Raw genomic sequence first — 19,518 nt, forward strand, 5'->3', positions numbered from 1 at the left:
ACAAATCCCCCCAAACATGCAAAATTAAGCGTAATCAAGCATTATTTATGCAGTTTTTGGCACGTAAAATGCGCAAAAAAAAAAGGGTCAAATACATGCCGTGTGATCCTGCCAACTGAAAAGTCATTCACTTCACTTTAATCATTCTAAGGGTATGTTCACACGCAGTGTTTTCAGCCGGTTTTCGGGCCGTAAATGTACCAAAAAACGTCTGAAAAATCAGAAGCAGAACGCCTACAAACACCTGCCCATTGGTTTCATTGGGAAATACGGCGTTCTGTTCTGACGGGGTGTTTTTTACGCAGCCGTTTTCCAAAAAACGGCACGTAAAAAACGCCCGCCAAAAAAAAATACATATCACTTCTTGGGACATTTTGAGCCGTTTTTCATTGACTCTATAGAAAAAAAAAGTCTCCTAAAACGGCCAGAAAAAAATGCCACCAATTTACGACACATTCCCTTTAACGGCTTCATAAGTAAATTGTTTGAAGATGATAGAGCAGGGGTATTTTTTTGTTTTGTCTTTTATTTCTCGCTTTCCCCCCTCCCATGGGGTATTGTTTTTTTTGGTGTTTTTTTAGGGTTTTATTCGGGCATCTGTTTATTTTTGTATTAAAATCTCTCTAGTTTTGTCTGTTATACCTGACGAGGGCCAGTAGAAGGCAGAATGTCATGGGTTGGGAGGCTCTCTACAAGCGATTATTAAACAGGCTGAACCAAAAGATACACTGAAGTGGCAACTGGATTGATATTAAACAAATGGAGCCTAGGTGCTAGCCAGAAGGGAAAAGAAATGAAGTAGCATATAGCTATGGTACATTGGTCTGTAAATCACAATCTTATGGGTGGCTCTGATATTAAGTAAGCGGTCAGTGCAGAGCTGCCATTGAGGTGGGCTCGGTATATAGTAATCACACGACCCATAGTCTGACAGTGATTGAACAGCTTTTTTTTCTCCTTTTGGATACTGTATGTGCAACGTCCGCGGTTGCAGACCGCAGACGCCTATCATCCTGCAGACGTTTTCTTCCCAGAGATGCCAACACATGCAGCTGTTCTGCAGTGACCACTAGGGTGCACGCTAGAGCTCATTCCCAGCCTTAATGGGCCACAGCACACACACGTTTTAGATTGACTGATTGCTCCTATGATCACCCTGGACTATAAGAAGGGCCCTGCCCCTTCCTTCATTGCCTGAGCTTTGTTCTGTTTACCCGTGTTAGTCTTTGCAAATGGTCCCTTAGTGTTTTCCAGTTCCCAGTGTTCCTGTTCCTGCTACCTGTATCCCGTGCTACATTGTTCCTATGCCGTAGAGAGTTGGAGTAGTGTCGTATACTACGCCTGCTGTATTTCACCGCGCCTGGTGTCTGCCTGCTGCCAAGGTCCCATCCGAGCCTGCCATCGCTACTGTCTGCATTGCCACAGGTACCCTTATTCGAACTTTGACTTTGCCTTGGTATCCTGTTAGGACAGCTGCTGTCCCGCTACGGCGGTACGGCCCAGTGGGTCCACACACCCACCGTGATAGTATGTATCATGTAATATTTTGTCAGAATTTAATGTTAATTGTGTTACAATTTTCTTCTTTAATGTACGTACTATGGACTACTTTGAGTGATGAAATTCAACAGTGTTAAAAAAAAGAGGTTTGTGCATAAGTGGAGTTAATATACCAAAGTTGTGCTGTTGTGTGTGATTCTGTGAAAGTACTTGCAAATAGAAAATGTAGTTTTTTTTTTGTGTGCAGCTTGTGTTTAAAGAGACTCTGTCACCACATTATAAGTGCCCTATCTCCTATATAAGGAGATTGGCGCTGTAATGTAGGTGACTGTAATGCTTTTTATTTCGAAAAACGATCTATTTGAAACAACTTTATGAGCGATTTTTAACTTTATGCTAATGAGTTTCTTAATGCCCAAGTGGGCGTGTTTTTACGTTAGACCAAGTGGGCATTGTACAGAGGAGTGTATGACGCTGAACAATCAGCGTCATGCACTTCTCTCCATTCATTTACACTGCACTAGCGATATAGTTATATCGCTATGTGCAGCCACATACACAAACAGTAACATTGCTGTAGTGTCCTGATAATGAATATATATCACTACCAGCCTGGACGTGATGTTTATTCAGAATCCTGACATGTCTGTAGCGTCTCTGTGAGATTCCAGCAAGGCAAGCATAATCTTGCGAGATTACGATGTAACCTGTCATTTCAAACGAAATTACGCTTGCCTTGCTGGAATCTCACAGAAAAGATTCAGAAGTGTCAGGATTCTGAATAAACATCACGTCCAGGCTGGTAGTGATGTATATTCATTATCAGAACACTACAGTAATGTTAGTGTTTGTGTATGTAGCTGAACATAACGATATAACTATATCGCTAGAGCAGTGTAAATGAATGGAGAGAAGTGCATTACTGTAATGTCTGGGTAGGGAGACAGACAGGTGAGCCCTAATCTACCCGCCACTCAGTTCCTGCCTACTTGCACGGCCCGTCCTAGGCGACGGCGTACAACTGGGCGACGGACCCTACGCTCAATAAGTGCACGACAGACAAACATACAAGGGTACACAGAAGCTAAGGGAAATGGGGCAGTTGCCCACGGCAGCACCGTGAGCAACAAGAGTAGTGAACGAGCCGAGTCAAACCAGGAGTGTACGAGGTAGGGGAGTAGTCAGTAAAGCCAGGGTCAATTTGAAGCAGAGGTCAATAGTACTAGCAGGAACAGCAGAGCCAGGAAACCAGACAGAATCACAGGCAAAGGAAGAGCAGGTAATGAAGGTATAAATAGACCGAGGGCGGGAGCTAGCTCCGTCTGGCCAGGCTGTGATCGGTTCTCCCACTCCTCAGCCTACCAGCCTGAGTGGTAGCAGATCGAGTCACTATCAGACCTAGGAGCAGATGCAGACTGATTAACCACGGGTGTCGACACAGAAGCTGTGTTTGGCAGATCCTTTACAATGACGCTGATGGGTCTGCGTCATACACTCCTCTGTTCAACGCCCACTTGGTCTAAAGTAAAACACGCCCACTTGGGCAATAAGAAACTCATTAGCATAAAGGTAAAAATCGCTCATAAAGTGGTTTAAAATCGATCGTTTTTAAAAATAAAAAGCATTACTGTCACTTACATTATAGCGCCCATCTCCTTATATAGGAGATAGGGCACTTATAATGTGGTGACAGAGCCTCTTTAACTACTGACAATTTGAAAACTCTTTTTTTTCTATTCTGCTGTGCACCTAATTAAGAGGAGGGGGTTAAAAGCTCCCAGGCGCTTTCATTTCAGCAGGACACTATCTGAGCTTGCTGGATTTAAGCCTGAGCTTGTGTATAAGTGTAGTTTATATATCGAAGTTAAAAGGAGGAATAAAACTCCCTGTAAGCACTCTCCTTTTCTTATACTTTTTAAATTGTCCACTGTTCTTCGTAAGTAGGATAATGGATAGCAAGATTGGAGGTATTCTTCAGTGCACAGTTTGCCATATGTATGCACAACTGGAGAAAGTTTCAGGGTGAATACCTCTGTGGCACAAGTCATGTTGTTCACCTGGAAGCTCGCATTAGAGATATGGAGAGTTAAAATGCAACAGTGAGGGCCATTGACTATCTTGAGCGGAGCATGCTGCTCAGTGAGTGGGCAGTTGTGAAGTAGATCTGGAGAGTGAAAATAAGGGTCAGGATGACCAGGCAAACGGCAGGTTAGGCCCCATGTACACGACAGTAAAAATAGTCTGTAATTGCGGACCGCAATTACGGTCTGCAATTACGAACCCATTCACTTCTATTGACCACGGACACCTTCCCGTATATTTGCGGAATGGTGTCTGGGCCGTAGAAAGCCTCCGCAAAATATAGGACATGTCCTATCTTTTGCTTTTTATGGATCGTGCTCCCATACTTTGTATGGGAGCATGGGCCGAAAATGCGGATGGCTGTGACTGTGCCTGTGATCATGGACTGGAAATACGGTCCGTAGATCACCTGTAATGCATCCGTATATACGGATCCGCAAAAAGAAGAAAACCACATATGATGTTCAATATCTCCAAACCTAGCGTTGCCTAAACACGCTTCCGTAATTACGGACGGCTACGGGTGCACATCTGTAGCCCTCCATAATTACGGAAGTGCCCATAGACTTCTATGGGGAGTCCATGCCGTAATTATGGCCAAAAAAAGGACATGTTCCATATTTGCAACGACACCCATCCGTAAATATACGGGAAGATGTCCGTGGTCAATATAAGTAAATGGGTCCGTAATTGCAGACCGTAATTGCGGTCCGCAATTACAGACTATTTTTACGGTCGTGTACATGGGGCCTAACCTGCCATTTGCCTGGTCCTCCTGACCCTTTATTTTCACTCTCCAGATCTACTTCACAACATGTGGACTGTAATTACGGTTCGCAATTACGGACACATTTTACGGCCATGTGCATCGGTCCTTAATGTAGTTAGGGGCAGTAGAGAGGGAAACAAGGAAAGTAAGGCTAATCTTGTTTCTGTTATTCCAAGCAAAATGGCCAAGTTGGTCGATAATGCGAGGTTGTCAGTCTCAGAAATGGCAGCCCTAGTGGTTACTGGTCTCCCTAACAGCGGGAGAACAGACCAGCTAGTAGTCGGCGGAATGGTAATGCAGGTAGCGCAAGACAATTAGTAGTTGTAGGGAATTCTACAATAAGGAAGACTGATAGAACAATTTGTCGCCAAGTCAACCTCAATTAAATGGTTTGCAGTCTCGCTGGTGCCAGGATTCGGCATGTGGTGGAACGGGTGGATAAATTACTGGGAGGTGCTGGTGATGATCCAGCCGTTGTGTTCCATGTGGGAACCAACAAAAGAATGCATGGTAGGTGGAGGAGCCTTAATAACAACTTTAAAGAATTAGCCTACAAGTGGTAGGGAAGAACATCCAAGGTTGTATTCTCTGGAATACTGCCTGAGCCATGTGCATCGCATGAAAGACAGCGGCCTTGGTGTAAGTCTTGGTGTAAGGGAGAAGACTTTGGGTTCCTAGAGCACTGGGCTGACTTTTCATTGGGGTACAAATAGTATTCTGCAGATGATTTGCACCTGAATAGAAGAAGTTTGCTGGGGTGGCAGAGTATTTAAACTAGAGCTAAGGAGGGAAGTCGATGTAAAAAAATAAAGGGGTAGTTAGGTTAGAGAGGGGGCAGACTATATTGGTGGGTGGAGAAATAGATTGTGAGGGGAGGATTAGGAAACATAATAAGGAGATCAACATTGAAGATAAATATGCCCACAAAATGTAAAAAAATAAAATAAAATTCTGATACGGACAATTGAAAGGCAAATTAAAGTGTATGTTCACAAATGCCAGAAATGTAGCAGGCAAATTGGGGGAGCTTGAGGCCTTGGTACTGGAGGAACACATCAATATAGTTTGTGTTGCTGAAACATGGCTAGACTCTTCACATGGTCGGGTTGTAAATCTTCAGGGCTTTACATGGTTTTGGAAAGACAGGGCAAATGTCTATGTGAGAAGTGATAGGCAAGTGTGAAAGAGGTAATAGTGAGTGAAGTTTGTGAGAAGGTTGAAACCTTGTGGGAAGCTGGTACTGTAGCGATAATGAGAGATTTTAAAGCCTATGTAAACCTTTGAAAACAAAACAAAAAAAAAACAGTATTAGTTTGATTGGTGAAACTTTCTAATTACTTTTTATTAAAAAATATTTTTACTTTTTCAGATACAGCGGCTTTGTATCCCATGTAAAGAGCAGCTGTATCTTGCGCTGATACCCGATTCCATCAGATTAGCAGGACTGATGGGTTCAGTGACAGTGGGTCGTGCATGTCTCGGACTTGCAGGATCCACCAGTTATCGATCACATCTATGTTATAAACTTAGATGTGTAAGATAACCGCTCTATCTTGCCGCGGACCTGACTGATACAGATTTCAGCGCTAGATACAGCTGCTCTCTATACAGAATACAAAGCATCTGTATCTGAAAAAGTACAAATAATTTTGAATAAAAATTTGAAAGTTGACTATTTTGTGTCCCAGTGTGTGGAATACCCGACCAGAAGTGATGCTTTGTTGGATTTGGCCACTTCTAATAATGCAGAGCTTGTTGGCAATGTCACTGTTAGTGAAAACCTTGGTAACAGTGACTACAATATATTTGAATTTTACCAGTGCTGCAAAAAAAAAAAAAACAAGCTGGAAGGACAAAGGCACTTAATTTTCAGGCCAATTTCCCCAGAATGAGGGCTGAAATTCAGGATATAGACTGGGTAGAACTAATGTCAAATAATGGTACAAATGATAAATGGGAGATCTTAAAATGTACTTTAGGTAATTAAGGTCAACTGAATGTACATTTATGCATTTTTTATTTTTAGATCTATTTATTAAGTATTTTTTATATATATATTGTCTCTTTGGTCATTTTTACTATTTAGCTGCTCTTATTATAGTATTGGTCTTTTGCAGTTACCGGGCGGTAGTTTTCGGGCGTTTTTATTTGTGGACTACCTTCCCTCATGTTTTCATTTATTTATGGATTTATTTATTTTTTTATTTCAACTAACCTGTAAATGTCACGATGTGTCAACATTGTTGTTTGTTTAAACATTAATGTAATTTGTTGTTCTTAGACATGTTTTTCTGTTTCATTGGAGATCCGTGCACTGATTACGTCATTTGTGCCCTCTGACCCTGAACACATTGGCGGCTTTTTTTATCCGCGAGGTGCATATAAAGCTACCTTGTTTAAACTGCAATTCATATGGCCTGAGTAAGATGCAGTTGCGGCATTGAAACGCGTAGCCTTCTTACTAATAAATACTATTATCAATTTCTGCATCCTTATTGAGTAGCAGCGCCGTGGTTACATCCCTCTTCTTTCTACCTCAAAATCATCAAGTACATACAGTAAATGATTAAAAAGTCAAGGTCAGAACATGTAAAACCCCTAAATAGTGGTAATGGGGAGTTGGTCACAGAGGATCAAAAGAAGGCAGAGCTACTAAATGAGTTCTTTAGCTCTGTATATACAACAGAAGAAAGAGCAGCTGATGTAGCTGGCCGAATGTAGATATGGTCAAAGCTAGGTTAAATAAAATAAGTGTGAACAAGACTCCGGGAACAGATGAATTACACCCAAGGGATTCTCTAGTTACTGGTATAGCGCCAAGGGACTGGCGCAGGGCAAATGTGGTGCCTATTTTCAAAAGGTTTTCCCCAGGGTAATTACAGAGCAGTAAGCTTAAAGAGGCTCTGTCACCAGATTTTGCAACCCCTATCTGCTATTGCAGCAGATAGGCGCTGCAATGTAGATTACAGTAACGTTTTTATTTTTTTTAAAACGAGCATTTTTTGCCAAGTTATGACCATTTTCGTATTTATGCAAATGAGGCTTGCAAAAGTACAACTGGGCGTGTTTAAAAGTAAAAGTACAACTGGGCGTGTATTATGTGCGTACATCGGGGCGTGTTTACTACTTTTACTAGCTGGGCGTTGTGTATAGAAGTATCATCCACTTCTCTTCACAACGCCCAGCTTCTGGCAGTGCAGACACAGCCGTGTTCTCCAGAGATCACGCTGTGTCGTCACTCACAGGTCCTGCATCGTGTCAGACGAGCGAGGACACTGACACCAGAGGCTACAGATGATTCTGCAGCAGCATCGGCGTTTGCAGGTAAGTCGATGTAGCTACTTACCTGCAAATTCTGATGCTGCTGCAGAATCAACTGTAGCCTCTGGTGCCGACACGATGCAGGACCTGTGAGTGACGTCACAGATCTGCACTGCCAGAAGCTGGGCGTTCTGAAGAGAAGTGGATGATACTTCTCATCAGAACGCCCAGCTAGTAAAAGTAGTAAACACGCCCCGATGTACGCACATAATACACGCCCAGTTGTACTTTTACTTTTCAACACGCCCAGTTGTACTTTTGCAAGCCTCATTTGCATAAATACGAAAATAGTCATAACTTGGCCAAAAATGCTCGTTTCTTAAAAATAAAAACGTTACTGTAATCTACATTGCAGCGCCTATCTGCTGCAATAGCAGATAGGGGTTGCAAAATCTGGTGACAGAGCCTCTTTAACATCCATCGTGGGAAAAATGTTTGAGGGGCTCTTAAGGACTATATACAGGATTATGTGACAAAAAATAGTAGTGTAAGTGACAGCCAGAATGTATTTACTAAGGACAGAAGTTGTCAAACCAACCTGATCTGTTTTTATGAAGAGGTGAGTAGAAGTCTAGACAGAGGGACCGCTGTGGATAAAGTGTTTTTGGACTTGGCAAAGGCATTTTACACTGGCTTTCATAGGCGCCAAATGGGTAAATTCAGGTTTATAGGTTTAGAAAGTATAGTTTGTAATTGGATTGAGAATTGGCTCAAGGACCGTATCCAGAGAGTTTTGGTAAACGATTCCTACTCTGAATGGTCCCCGATTATAAGTGTTGTATCCCAGGGTTCAGTGCTGGGACCACTATTATTCAACTTATTTATTAATGATATAGAGGATGGGACTAATAGCACTGTTTCTAATTTTGCAGATGACTCCAAGAAACGTAGTATAGTTAAGTCTATGGAAGATGTTCATAAATTACAGGCCGATTTGGACACACTGAGTGTTTGGGCATCCACTTGGTAAATTAGGTTTAATGAGAACAAATGTAAAGTTATGCATCTGGGTCAGGGCTTGGCGAAATTACGATTAATTGAACATGTAACCTCAATTATGATTAATGAACTATCATTTAGGCCACAACCCTTTTTGTATACCACACCTCCTACTGCTGTTGGCTACTGTTTACAATACACCCCCTGACACTGCCCCCACACAGTATAATGTCACATAGCTGCCCCCACACAGTATAATGCCCCATAGATTCCCCCACACTGTAAAATGCCTTTATAATTGCCTCATAGCCGTCTCGTTACAGTAAAATGCCCCCTTATAGCTGCTCGCACGCTGTAGAATGCCCCCATAGCTGCCCCCACACAGCCCCAATAGTGCCTGATAAAAATAATATACATACTCACCTAACCCTGCTCCAACGACGAGTGGCGGAGATCCCTCTGCTCCTCTGGTCTGGGCGGCACAGCGCAGGCAGGCGCAATGATGTCTATGCCTTGCGTCCGGTGATACATAGTGAATGGTAGAAAAGGGATATTATAGCTCTCGGCTCTACCATCGGATTCAATTGTATCTGCGTTGTGAAGATGTACACTACCGTTCAAAAGTTTGGGGTCGCCAAATGAGTTGCAAAATGACTAGAAAATATAGTCAAGACATTGACAAGGTTCGAAATAATGATTTTTATTTGAAATAATAATTTTCTCCTCCAAACTTTGCTTTCGTCAAAGAATGCTCCATTTGCAGCAATTACAGCATTGCAGACCTTTGGCATTCTAGCTGTTAATTTGCTGAGGTAAATCGGGAGAAATTTCACCCCATGCTTCCAGAAGGCCCTCCCAGAAGTTGGATTGGCTTGATGGGCACTTCTTGCGTACCATACGGTAAAGCTGCTCCCACAACAGCTCTATGGGGTTGAGATCTGGTGACTGCGCTGGCCACTCCATTACAGATAGAATACCAGCTGCCTGCTTCTTCCCTAAATAGTTCTTGCATAATTTGGAGGTGTGCTTTGGGTCATTGTCCTGTTATAGGATGAAATTGGCTCCAATCAAGCGCTGTCCACAGGGTATGGCATGGCGTTGCAAAATGAAGTGATAGCCTTCTTTATTCAAAATCCATTTTACAAATCTCCCACTTTACCAGCACCAAAGCAACCCCAGACCATCACATTACCTCCACCATGCTTGACAGATGGCGTCAGGCACTCTTCCAGCATCTTTTCAGTTGTTCTGCGTCTCACAAATGTTCTTCTGTGTGATCCAAACAGCTCAAACTTCGATTCGTCTGTCCATGACACTTTTTTCCAATCTTCCTCTGTCCAATGTCTGTGTGCTTTTGCCCATATTAATCTTTGCCTTTTATTAGCCAGTCTCCGGTATGGCTTTTTCTTTGCCACTCTGCCCTGAAGGCCAGCATCCCGGAGTCGCCTCTTCACTGTAGACGTTGACACTGGCGTTTTGCGGGTACTATTTAATGAAGCTGCCAGTTGAGGACCTGTGAGGCGTCTATTTCTCAAACTAGAGACTCTAATGTACTTGTCTTGTTGCTCAGTTGTGCAGCGGGGCCTCCCACTTCTCTTTCTACTCTGGTTAGAGCCTGTGTGTGCTGTCCTCTGAAGGGAGTAGTACACACCGTTGTAGGAAATCTTCAGTTTCTTGGCAATTTCTCGCATGGAATAGCCTTCATTTCTAAGAACAAGAATAGACTGTCGAGTTTCACATGAAAGCTCTCTTTTTCTAGCCATTTTGAGAGTTTCATCGAACCCACAAATGTAATGCTCCAGATTCTTAACTAGCTCAAAGAAAGGTCAGTTTTATGGCTCCTCTAAACAGCAAAACTCTTTACAGCAATACTCTTTAGCGGTGCTAACATAATTGCACAAGGGTTTTCAAGTGATTTCTAATCATCCATTAGCCTTCTAATACAGTTAGCAAACACAATGTACCATTAGAACACTGGAGTGATGGTTGCTGGAAATGGGCCTCTATACACCTATGTAGATATTGCCTTAAAAATCAGACGTTTGCAGCTAGAATAGTCATTATGCACATTAACAATGTATAGAGTGTATTTCTGATTAATTTAATGTTATCTTCATTGAAAAAAAAACTGTGCTTTTCTTTCAAAAATAAGGACATTTCTAAGTGACCCTAAACTTTTGAACGGTAGTGTAGATACAGTTTAAACCGGGAAATAACTTTAAAAAAACTAAATACGCAAGATGGCCTCAATTAATGGTGCTGAATTTCGGTTTTATTTTTCTATTTTTTTCTATTAATTGCCCAGCCCTAATCTGGACACTAATAATCTGCATGCATCATATGTCCTATGGGGAGCTAAATTGGTAGAATCACTTGTTAAGAAGGATCTGGGTGTACTTGTAAATCATAGACTAAATAACAGCATGCAATGTCAATCAGCTGTTTCTAAGGCCAGCAAGATAATGTCGTGTATTAAAAGAGGCATGGACTCGCTTGACAGGGATATAATATTACCACTTTACAAGCATTAGTGCGGCCTCATCTAAAATATGCAGTTCTGTTCTGGGTTCCAGTTCACAGAAAGGATGCCTTGGAGTTGCAAAAAATACAAAGAAGAGCAACTAAACTAATAAGGGGGATGGAGAATACAACTAGTGCCTGAGCAGCATTGGAGCAACCTAATTGCGTCCCGAAAAGGTTCCTGTTTGCAACTGATTCCAGCCCGCTATTACGGTTACCAGCCTGTGTCCGGCTATCCGCTGCCAGCCTGCGTCCTGCTATCTACTACCAGTTCATATCCTGTTGACGCCTTTAGTCAGCATCCCACTGCCTGCTGCCAGTCTGCACCCAACGGTCTGTAACAAGCCTGAAGCTTACTGTCTATTACGAACTGTGTTGTCTGCTCTGCATCCATCTGCCAAGGTACCATCTGCCGATACTACCACTGGGATCAACTCAAGAGGTAGCGACCTGGTAGTCTACCCGCAGCGAAGTCCAGATCCCTGTAGGGGAGGGGGGATAAAGGGTGAAGACCAGGGAAACTACTTAGATAACTCCCTTAGAGGTGGGTCCAAGCAAAACCGGTGGAGTAGCCCAGTGGGTCCACAAACCACAGGTTGTAACACACTGCGCTGCTGTCATGGGGAAATATCCTACTAAAATCACGCATCTAATTTCAATGACTGATAACTTGGCTATTCGAACTCATGAGTTGTCCTTTAGGTTCCCCCCAAATTTTTGTTTTGAGAAAAAGATTTCCTTAAGAATATGATAACAACCTGTCATGTTACATGTTCTTTGGTTGCTCTCAAAGTGATATAGTCTTCGTGCTTGTGCAATGTACTCAGCAGCCTCTCTCTCCTGAATTTCACGGATTTTCTTTTGAGCATACTTTCCAAAGATGTACACACCTTGAAATAAATATAGTAATACAAAAAAAACTATTAACTTCAACATTGCTCTGACATGATAATTTAATGTACAGGCTAAGGCAGGTTTCAGACAAAAATAACAGGCATATTTTTGTTCCCATATAAAAAGCAGCGTATACCTTTGAAATATATATTTTTTGTTATTAAATCAATGTGTTACATGTTTATAATGAACATTCAAATTGACTTTTATTAAAAAAAAATTTTTTACTCGCTATGATACAGCTTCTATGTATCCTGTATGCATAGAAGATGTATTGTTCTCTCTTAGCCGAATTAAGTCGATTCAGCTGAGTGGGTCCTGCGTGTCTCTGACACACAGGATCCAGATAATATCCATCATATCTAAGTTATAACATGTTGATTTAACCTAGAAAATAATAATTTGCTTCCAAAAGGTGTACATTGTCTTTATCATCTCAAATCCTACCCCAACCAAATAGCATCATATGCATCTATACTGCAGTTTGTTTATGGTCATTGGACCCTGCGTTCGGGCCTGTATTTGCTACTGTAATAATGGGCTCTAAAATATGCCTGTATTACGGTCATCTGAAACCGACCTAAAGAAGATTTGTCATAAAACCTGATTAACATTTCCATCTCCAACTGAGAACACTTAAATTGGAATTGGGGGAGGTGGGTTAGTAGATTCATCCTTCATCATTAAATGAGCACCCCACTTTATTTTTTTATTGCACATGGTCAGTGGGGTGCTGTGTGTAGAAATACTTACCGATCCCCACATCTTGTCAATTTTCGGGTCCAGCGCCGCTCAAGTGATCTTCATTCTGACCTGGTCTGGAATCGCTGCTGTTCAGAAAACTGGAAGCAAGGCTCTCAATGCATTCCTATGGAGCCTCGTTCTGGCTCCCACAGGAATGCATTGAGAGCCTGAGTTCCAGTTTATTTAAAAGCACAGTGACTCCAGACAAGTCAGATGGAAGATCACGTGAGCGGCGCTGGAACCGAAAAATACAAGATGCGGAAATCGGTAAGTATTTTTGCACAAAGCACCACACTAAAACAGCAATGTATAAATAGAGGGTGCAATAAAAAAAATAAAGTGGAGTGCTCCTTTAAGTTTTGCAAGCTAACAATAATTATTGAAAAAACATATCTCCGAATACTTATGGAGGAGTGATGAAGGATACCTGTTGGCCAAGTTCATAGCTAACTCATGTGAATGGCCAGCTTTACAATTGCAATATAAATAGTGATTTAGATACCTGGCATGGCAGACTTTTAACCCCTTAAGCACGCAGCCAGTTGTGGCCTTGTGGATAATGTCACATTTTTCAAATCAGACATGTGTCTCTGTATGTGGTAATGTACTTTATGCAAGTGGCAAATTTTGATCAATACATTCTGTGGTTATTTGTTAAAGAACCCACATTCATTTAAAATGTTGAAAAAAAACAATAGCATTTTTCACAATTTGAATTTCTTCTTGTAAGGCCTTATGCACACGGCTGTGCCCGTAATCACGGCCCGCGAATGCGGGCACGGCCGGACGCCGCATTTTCGGGCCGTGCTCCCATAAAAAGTAGGACATGCTCCATAATTCCCGGCACGGTTCTACGACACGGACACCTATCCGGAAAGACCAATAGAACTGGGCGGGTCAGTAATTGCGGATCGTATTACGGTCCGCAATTACGGAGATTTATTACGGTCATGTGCATAGCGCCTTAGACAGATAGTCACACCACACAAAATACTAATTACATGTCCCATTTGTCTTCTTTATACATATACACATTTTATTTTTCTCAAAAGCCCCCATAACAGCGCCATTCGGCACTATATAACAGCTGACACCCCGCTGTAACGGCCAGGACCGGAGCTAAAAAAGTAAAAATAACAAAAAATTCTAGAATCACTGTTTTTTGGTCACCTCCCCTCTCAAAACATAATTTTAGGGCACATGCAAACTTTTTGATCACTTTTTTTATTCTACCATTAAAAAACGACAGCCCGTCCCGCAAAATAAAAAGACCTTCCACAGCTTTTTTGACAGAAAAATAAAGTTATGGCTCTCAGAATATAGTGACACAAAAATAAATTTGAAACAAGTGATTTTATTGTGCAAAAAACTATATACATATGGTATCGCCGTAATCTTATCTAAACAAGTCCTCGCACGGCTTTCTTGATGGAAAAATAAAAAAAAGTTATGACTCTTAGAATAAGGCAACACAAAAAGAAAATTATTTTTTACAAAAAGTATTTTATTGTGCTAACGCCATAAGACATGAAAAAACTATAAACATCTGGTATCGCCGTAATCGCATCGCCCCGCAGAATAAAGTGAATATGTCATTTATAGCGCACGGTTAACGCTGTAAATTTTTTTTATAAAAAACAATAGTAGAATTGCTGTTTTTTAGTCACCACGCCTCTTAAAAATAGAATAAAAACAGATCAAAAAGTCGCATGCACCCCACGAAAACTACAATGAATTCCTCAAGGGATCTAGTTTCCAAAATAGGGTCACTTTTGGGGGGTTTCTACTGTTTTGGCACCACAAGACCTCTTCAAACCGGACATGGTGCCTAATAAAAAGGAGGCCTCAAAATCCACAAGGTGCTCCTTTGCTTCGCAGGCCGGTGCTTCAGTCCATTACCGCACTAGGGCCACATCTGGGATATTTCTCAAAACTGCAGAATCTGGGCAATAAATATTGAGTTGTGTTTCTCTGGTAAAACCTTATGTTTTACAGAAAAAAATGGCATAAAAAGGATTTTCTGCCCCAAAAAATAAATATGTAAATTTCACCTCTACTTTGCTTTAAATTCCAGTGAAACACCTAAAGGGTTAATAAACTTTCTAAATGCTGTTGTGAATACTTTGAGGGGTCTAGTTTCTAAAATGGGGTGTTTGATAGGGGTTTCTAATACATAGGCCCCTCAAAGCAACCAGAACTGAACTGGAACCTAGAAAAAGAGGTAATACTTCGCTTCTTACATTATACGGATAATGAGCAGCGCCCACCCCGAGATGACCCCAGCTTTGACAGTTTGTATAAACGGAGACCCCCTATTAGACCATTCCAGTGCCCGGTTTTCCCAAGTATACACCCCCGAGAATTGTATTTCTATTGATGAGTCCTTGGTACATTTTAAAGGGAGGCTTCAATTCCGCCAGTACCTGCCGAGTGAGAAGGCAAGGAATGGCGTGAAGATGTATAACCTGTGCGAGAGTGCATCAGGGTATATGTACAAATTTAGGATATATGAATGGAAGGACACCAGTATTCAGCCCCCAGAATGCCCCCCCTAACTGGGAGTTATGCAAAAATTGTGTGGGATCTGGTGCACCCACTGCTGGACCAGGGTTACCACCTCTACCTGGATAATTTTTATACCAGCGTCCCACTATTCAAGTGCCTCGCTTCCAGAAGTACTGCGGCATGCGGCAGTGCTAGAAGAAATCTGAGAGGCCTCCCTAAGACTCTGTTTGGGCAAACATTCAGAAGGGGTGAGAGCAGGGCACATTCTAGCAGCAACATATTGTGTGTCAAGTACAAGGATAAGAGAGATGTCCTTGTATTGACAATACATGGCTACACCAGTACCCATGTACCTGTACGAGGTACCAGTACAGAGATCCCCAAACCAGACTACATCCTAGACTACAATAGGTACATGGGAGAGGTGGACTTGTCCGATCAAGTCCTGAAGCCCTACAGCGCCATGCGGTGTGGTATAAGAAACTGGCCGCATCATACAGATAGCATTGTACAATGTGTATGCGCTACGTCGATGTGTAGGCCAGAGGGGAACTTTAATGGAATTTCAAGAGGTGGTTACCAACAACCAAATCTTTAGGCACCAAGAAGGGGGGGGCACCTAGTACTTCTGGAAGCGAGGCCACACGCATTGTACCAGGGCAACACTTTCCAGGAGAAGTTCCCCAAACTGGCAAGAAGGGGAAAAGTCAAAAGAGGTGCAAAGTCTACTATAAGAGGGGGAGAAGGAAGGACACAATATATCAATGTGACACGTGTCCCGAAAATCCAGTGCTCTGTATGAAAGTGTTTTAAAATTTATCATACATCCCTTGATTTTTAATCTATCCCAGTTTTACTTACCCTGATGCACTCCGCACAGCTTATCCCCCTCATGTTTTCCTTCTGAGCCCTGCTATGTGCCCAATGCTCACTTAAAACGGGTTCACTTCTCGGGGGTTTCAACTGTACTGTTACTTCAGGGGCTTCTGCATACATGACTTCGCACCAGAAAATCCCCAGTAGGCCAAATGGTGGTCCTTCACTTCTAAGCCCTGCCGTGTGCCCAGGAAGCAGATAACAGCCACATGTAGGGTATTGCCGTACCCAGGAGAACCCACATTACAATTAATAGGGTGTATGTCTCCGGTGGCGCATGCTGGGCACAATACATTGGACACTGAAATGGCATACATATATAGAAAATGGCAAATCTCACACTGCACCATCTGCTGCACATTTCCTTTTACACAATACCTGTGGGGTCAAAATGCTCACTACACCTCTAGATGAAAGGGGTGTAGATTTTAAAATGGGGTCGCTTCTTGGGGGTTTCCATTGCTTTGATACCTCTGGGGCTCCGCAAATGCAACATGGCACCCGAAAACCAATCCAGCAAAATCTGGACTCTAAAGAACACATAGCGCTCCTTTCCTTCAGAGCCCTCCCATGGGTCCAAAAGGCAGTTTATCACCACAAATGGGGTATTGCCGCACTCAGTACAAATTGGGCAACAAATTGGGATAATTTATTTCTTGTGAAAATGAGAAATTTTGAGCCAAAACGACATATTATTGGAAAAAAATTCATTGTTTTTCATTCACAGCCCAATTCAAATAAGTTATCCAAAAATAAAAGAATGTTCAAAAAACGATCCAAATCTAAAAGTAGACATATGGGAAATGCGAACTAGTAACTATTTTGGGTGGTATAATCATCTGTTTTACAAGCAGATGCATTTAAATTCAGAAAAATAAAAAAAAAAATCTACATTTTCTCTAAATTTTGCCATTTTTCACAAATAAACACTGAATATATCGACCAAATTTTACCACTATCATGAAGCCCAATGTGTCACGAGAAAACAATCTCAGAATCGCTTGGATAGGTTTAACCCCTTAAGGACGCAGCCTAGTTTGGGCCTTAAGGCTCAGAGCCCATTTTTCAAATCTGACATATTTCACTTTATGTGGTAATAACGTCGGAATGCTTAAACCTATCCAAGCGATTCTGAGATTGTTTTCTCGTGACACTTTGGGCTTCATGTTCGTGGTAAAATTTGGTCGATATATTCAGTGTTTATTGGTGAAAAATTGCAAAATTTAGAGAAAATTTTGAAAAAATTGCATTTTTCAGAATTTAAATGCATCTGCTTGTAAAACAGACGGTTATACCACCCAAAATAGTTACTAGTTCACATTTCCCATATGTCTACTTTAGATTGGCATCGTTTTTTTAACATTCTTTTATTTTTCTTGGACGTTACAAGGCTTAGAACATAAACAGCAATTTCTCATATTTTTAAGAAAATTTCAAAAGCCTTTTTTTTAAGGTACCTCTTGAGTTCTGAAGTGGCTTTGAGGGGCCTATGTATTAGAAACCCCCATAAAACACCCCATTTTAAAAACTAGACCCCTCAAAGTATTCAAAACAGCATTTAGAAAGTTTTTTAACCCTTCAGGCATTTCACAGGAATTAAAGCAATGTGGAGGTGAAATTTGCAAATTTCATTTTTCTTGCTGAATTTCAATATTATTCCATTTTTTTCTGTAACACAGAAGATTTTACCAGAGAAATACTACTAAATATGTATTGTCCAGATTCTGCAGTTTTTAGAAATGTCCCACATGTGGCTCTAGTGCGCTCGTGGAATAAAACACAAGCCTCAGAAACAAAGGAGCACCTAGTGCATTTTGAGGCCTCTTTTTTATTAGAATATATTTTAGGCAGCATGCCAGGTTTGAAGAGGTGTTGAGGTATGAAAGCAATGGAAACCCACCAGAAGTGACCCCATTTTGGAAACTAGACCCCTCAAGGAATTCATTTATGGTTGTTGTTATCATTTTGACCACACCGTTTTTTCACAGCACCTATTTGAATTGGGCTGTGAATTAAAAAAATGATATTTTTTTCCATTAAGATGTAATTTTTGTTCAAAATTTCTTATTTTCACAAGGAATAAAACACCCCATTTTGTTGCCCAATTTGTCCTGAGTGCGGCAATACCCCATTTGTGGTGATAAACTGATGTTTGGGCCCATGGCAGGACTCAGAAGGAAAGGACCACCATTTGGCCTACTGGAGCTTTTCTTGTGCTAAGTCATGTATGCAGAAGCCCCTGAGGTACCAGTACAGTTAAAACCCCCGAGAAGTGACCCCATTTTAAAAACTACACCCCTTAAGACATTCATCTAGTGGTGTAGTGAGCATTTTGACCCCACAGTTATTGTGTAAAAGGTAATGCGCAGCAGATGGTGCAAAGTGAGATTTGCAATTTCCTATGCATATATGCCATTTCAGTGTCTGATATATTGTGCCCAGCATGTGCCACTGGAGACATACACCCCATAAATTGTAATGTGGGTTCTCCCGGGTACGGCAATACCCTACATGTGGCTGTTATTAGCTGCCTGGGCACACGACAGGGCTCAGAAGGGAAGGACCACCATTTAGCCTACTGGAGCTTTTCTGGTGCTAAGTCATGTAGGCAGAACCCCTGAGGTACCAGTACAGTTGAAACCCCCGAGAAGTGACCCCATTTTAAAAACTACACCCCTTAAGACATTCATCTAGTGGTGTAGTGAGCATTTTGACCCCACAGTTATTGTGTAAAAGGTAATGCGCAGCAGATGGTGCAAAGTGAGATTTGCAATTTCCTATGCATATATGCCATTTCAGTGTCTGATATATTGTGCCCAGCATGTGCCACTGGAGACATACACCCCATAAATTGTAATGTGGGTTCTCCCGGGTACGGCAATACCCTACATGTGGCTGTTATTAGCTGCCTGGGCACACGACAGGGCTCAGAAGGGAAGGACCACCATTTAGCCTACTGGAGCTTTTCTGGTGCTAAGTCATGTAGGCAGAACCCCTGAGGTACCAGTACAGTTGAAACCCCCGAGAAGTGACCCCATTTTAAAAACTACACCCCTTAAGACATTCATCTAGTGGTGTAGTGAGCATTTTGACCCCACAGTTATTGTGTAAAAGGTAATGCGCAGCAGATGGTGCAAAGTGAGATTTGCAATTTCCTATGCATATATGCCATTTCAGTGTCTGATATATTGTGCCCAGCATGTGCCACTGGAGACATACACCCCATAAATTGTAATGTGGGTTCTCCCGGGTACGGCAATACCCTACATGTGGCTGTTATTAGCTGCCTGGGCACACGACAGGGCTCAGAAGGGAAGGACCACCATTTAGCCTACTGGAGCTTTTCTGGTGCTAAGTCATGTAGGCAG

At 41.9% G+C, this 19,518-nt stretch overlaps 1 protein-coding gene across 11 annotated transcripts in view; it reads right to left on the reverse strand.

Annotated features, from left to right (window-relative positions):
* The window catches only part of PEX3 (peroxisomal biogenesis factor 3), a 219,380-nt gene that overhangs the window by 144,166 nt on the left and 55,696 nt on the right, over positions 1-19,518 (reverse strand). For 10 of the 11 annotated variants that reach the window (XM_075862645.1, XM_075862648.1, XM_075862650.1 and 7 more), the window contains one exon: positions 11,890-12,021. The exons of the other annotated variant lie outside the window; for it this stretch is intronic. In XM_075862645.1, the coding sequence (XP_075718760.1) occupies positions 11,890-12,021 (132 nt within the window). The remainder of the gene's footprint in view (positions 1-11,889; positions 12,022-19,518) is intronic. 11 annotated transcript variants of the gene reach the window in all.

This window comes from Rhinoderma darwinii, chromosome 4, assembly GCF_050947455.1.
Source record: "Rhinoderma darwinii isolate aRhiDar2 chromosome 4, aRhiDar2.hap1, whole genome shotgun sequence".
NCBI classification, from domain to species: Eukaryota; Metazoa; Chordata; class Amphibia; order Anura; family Rhinodermatidae; genus Rhinoderma; species Rhinoderma darwinii.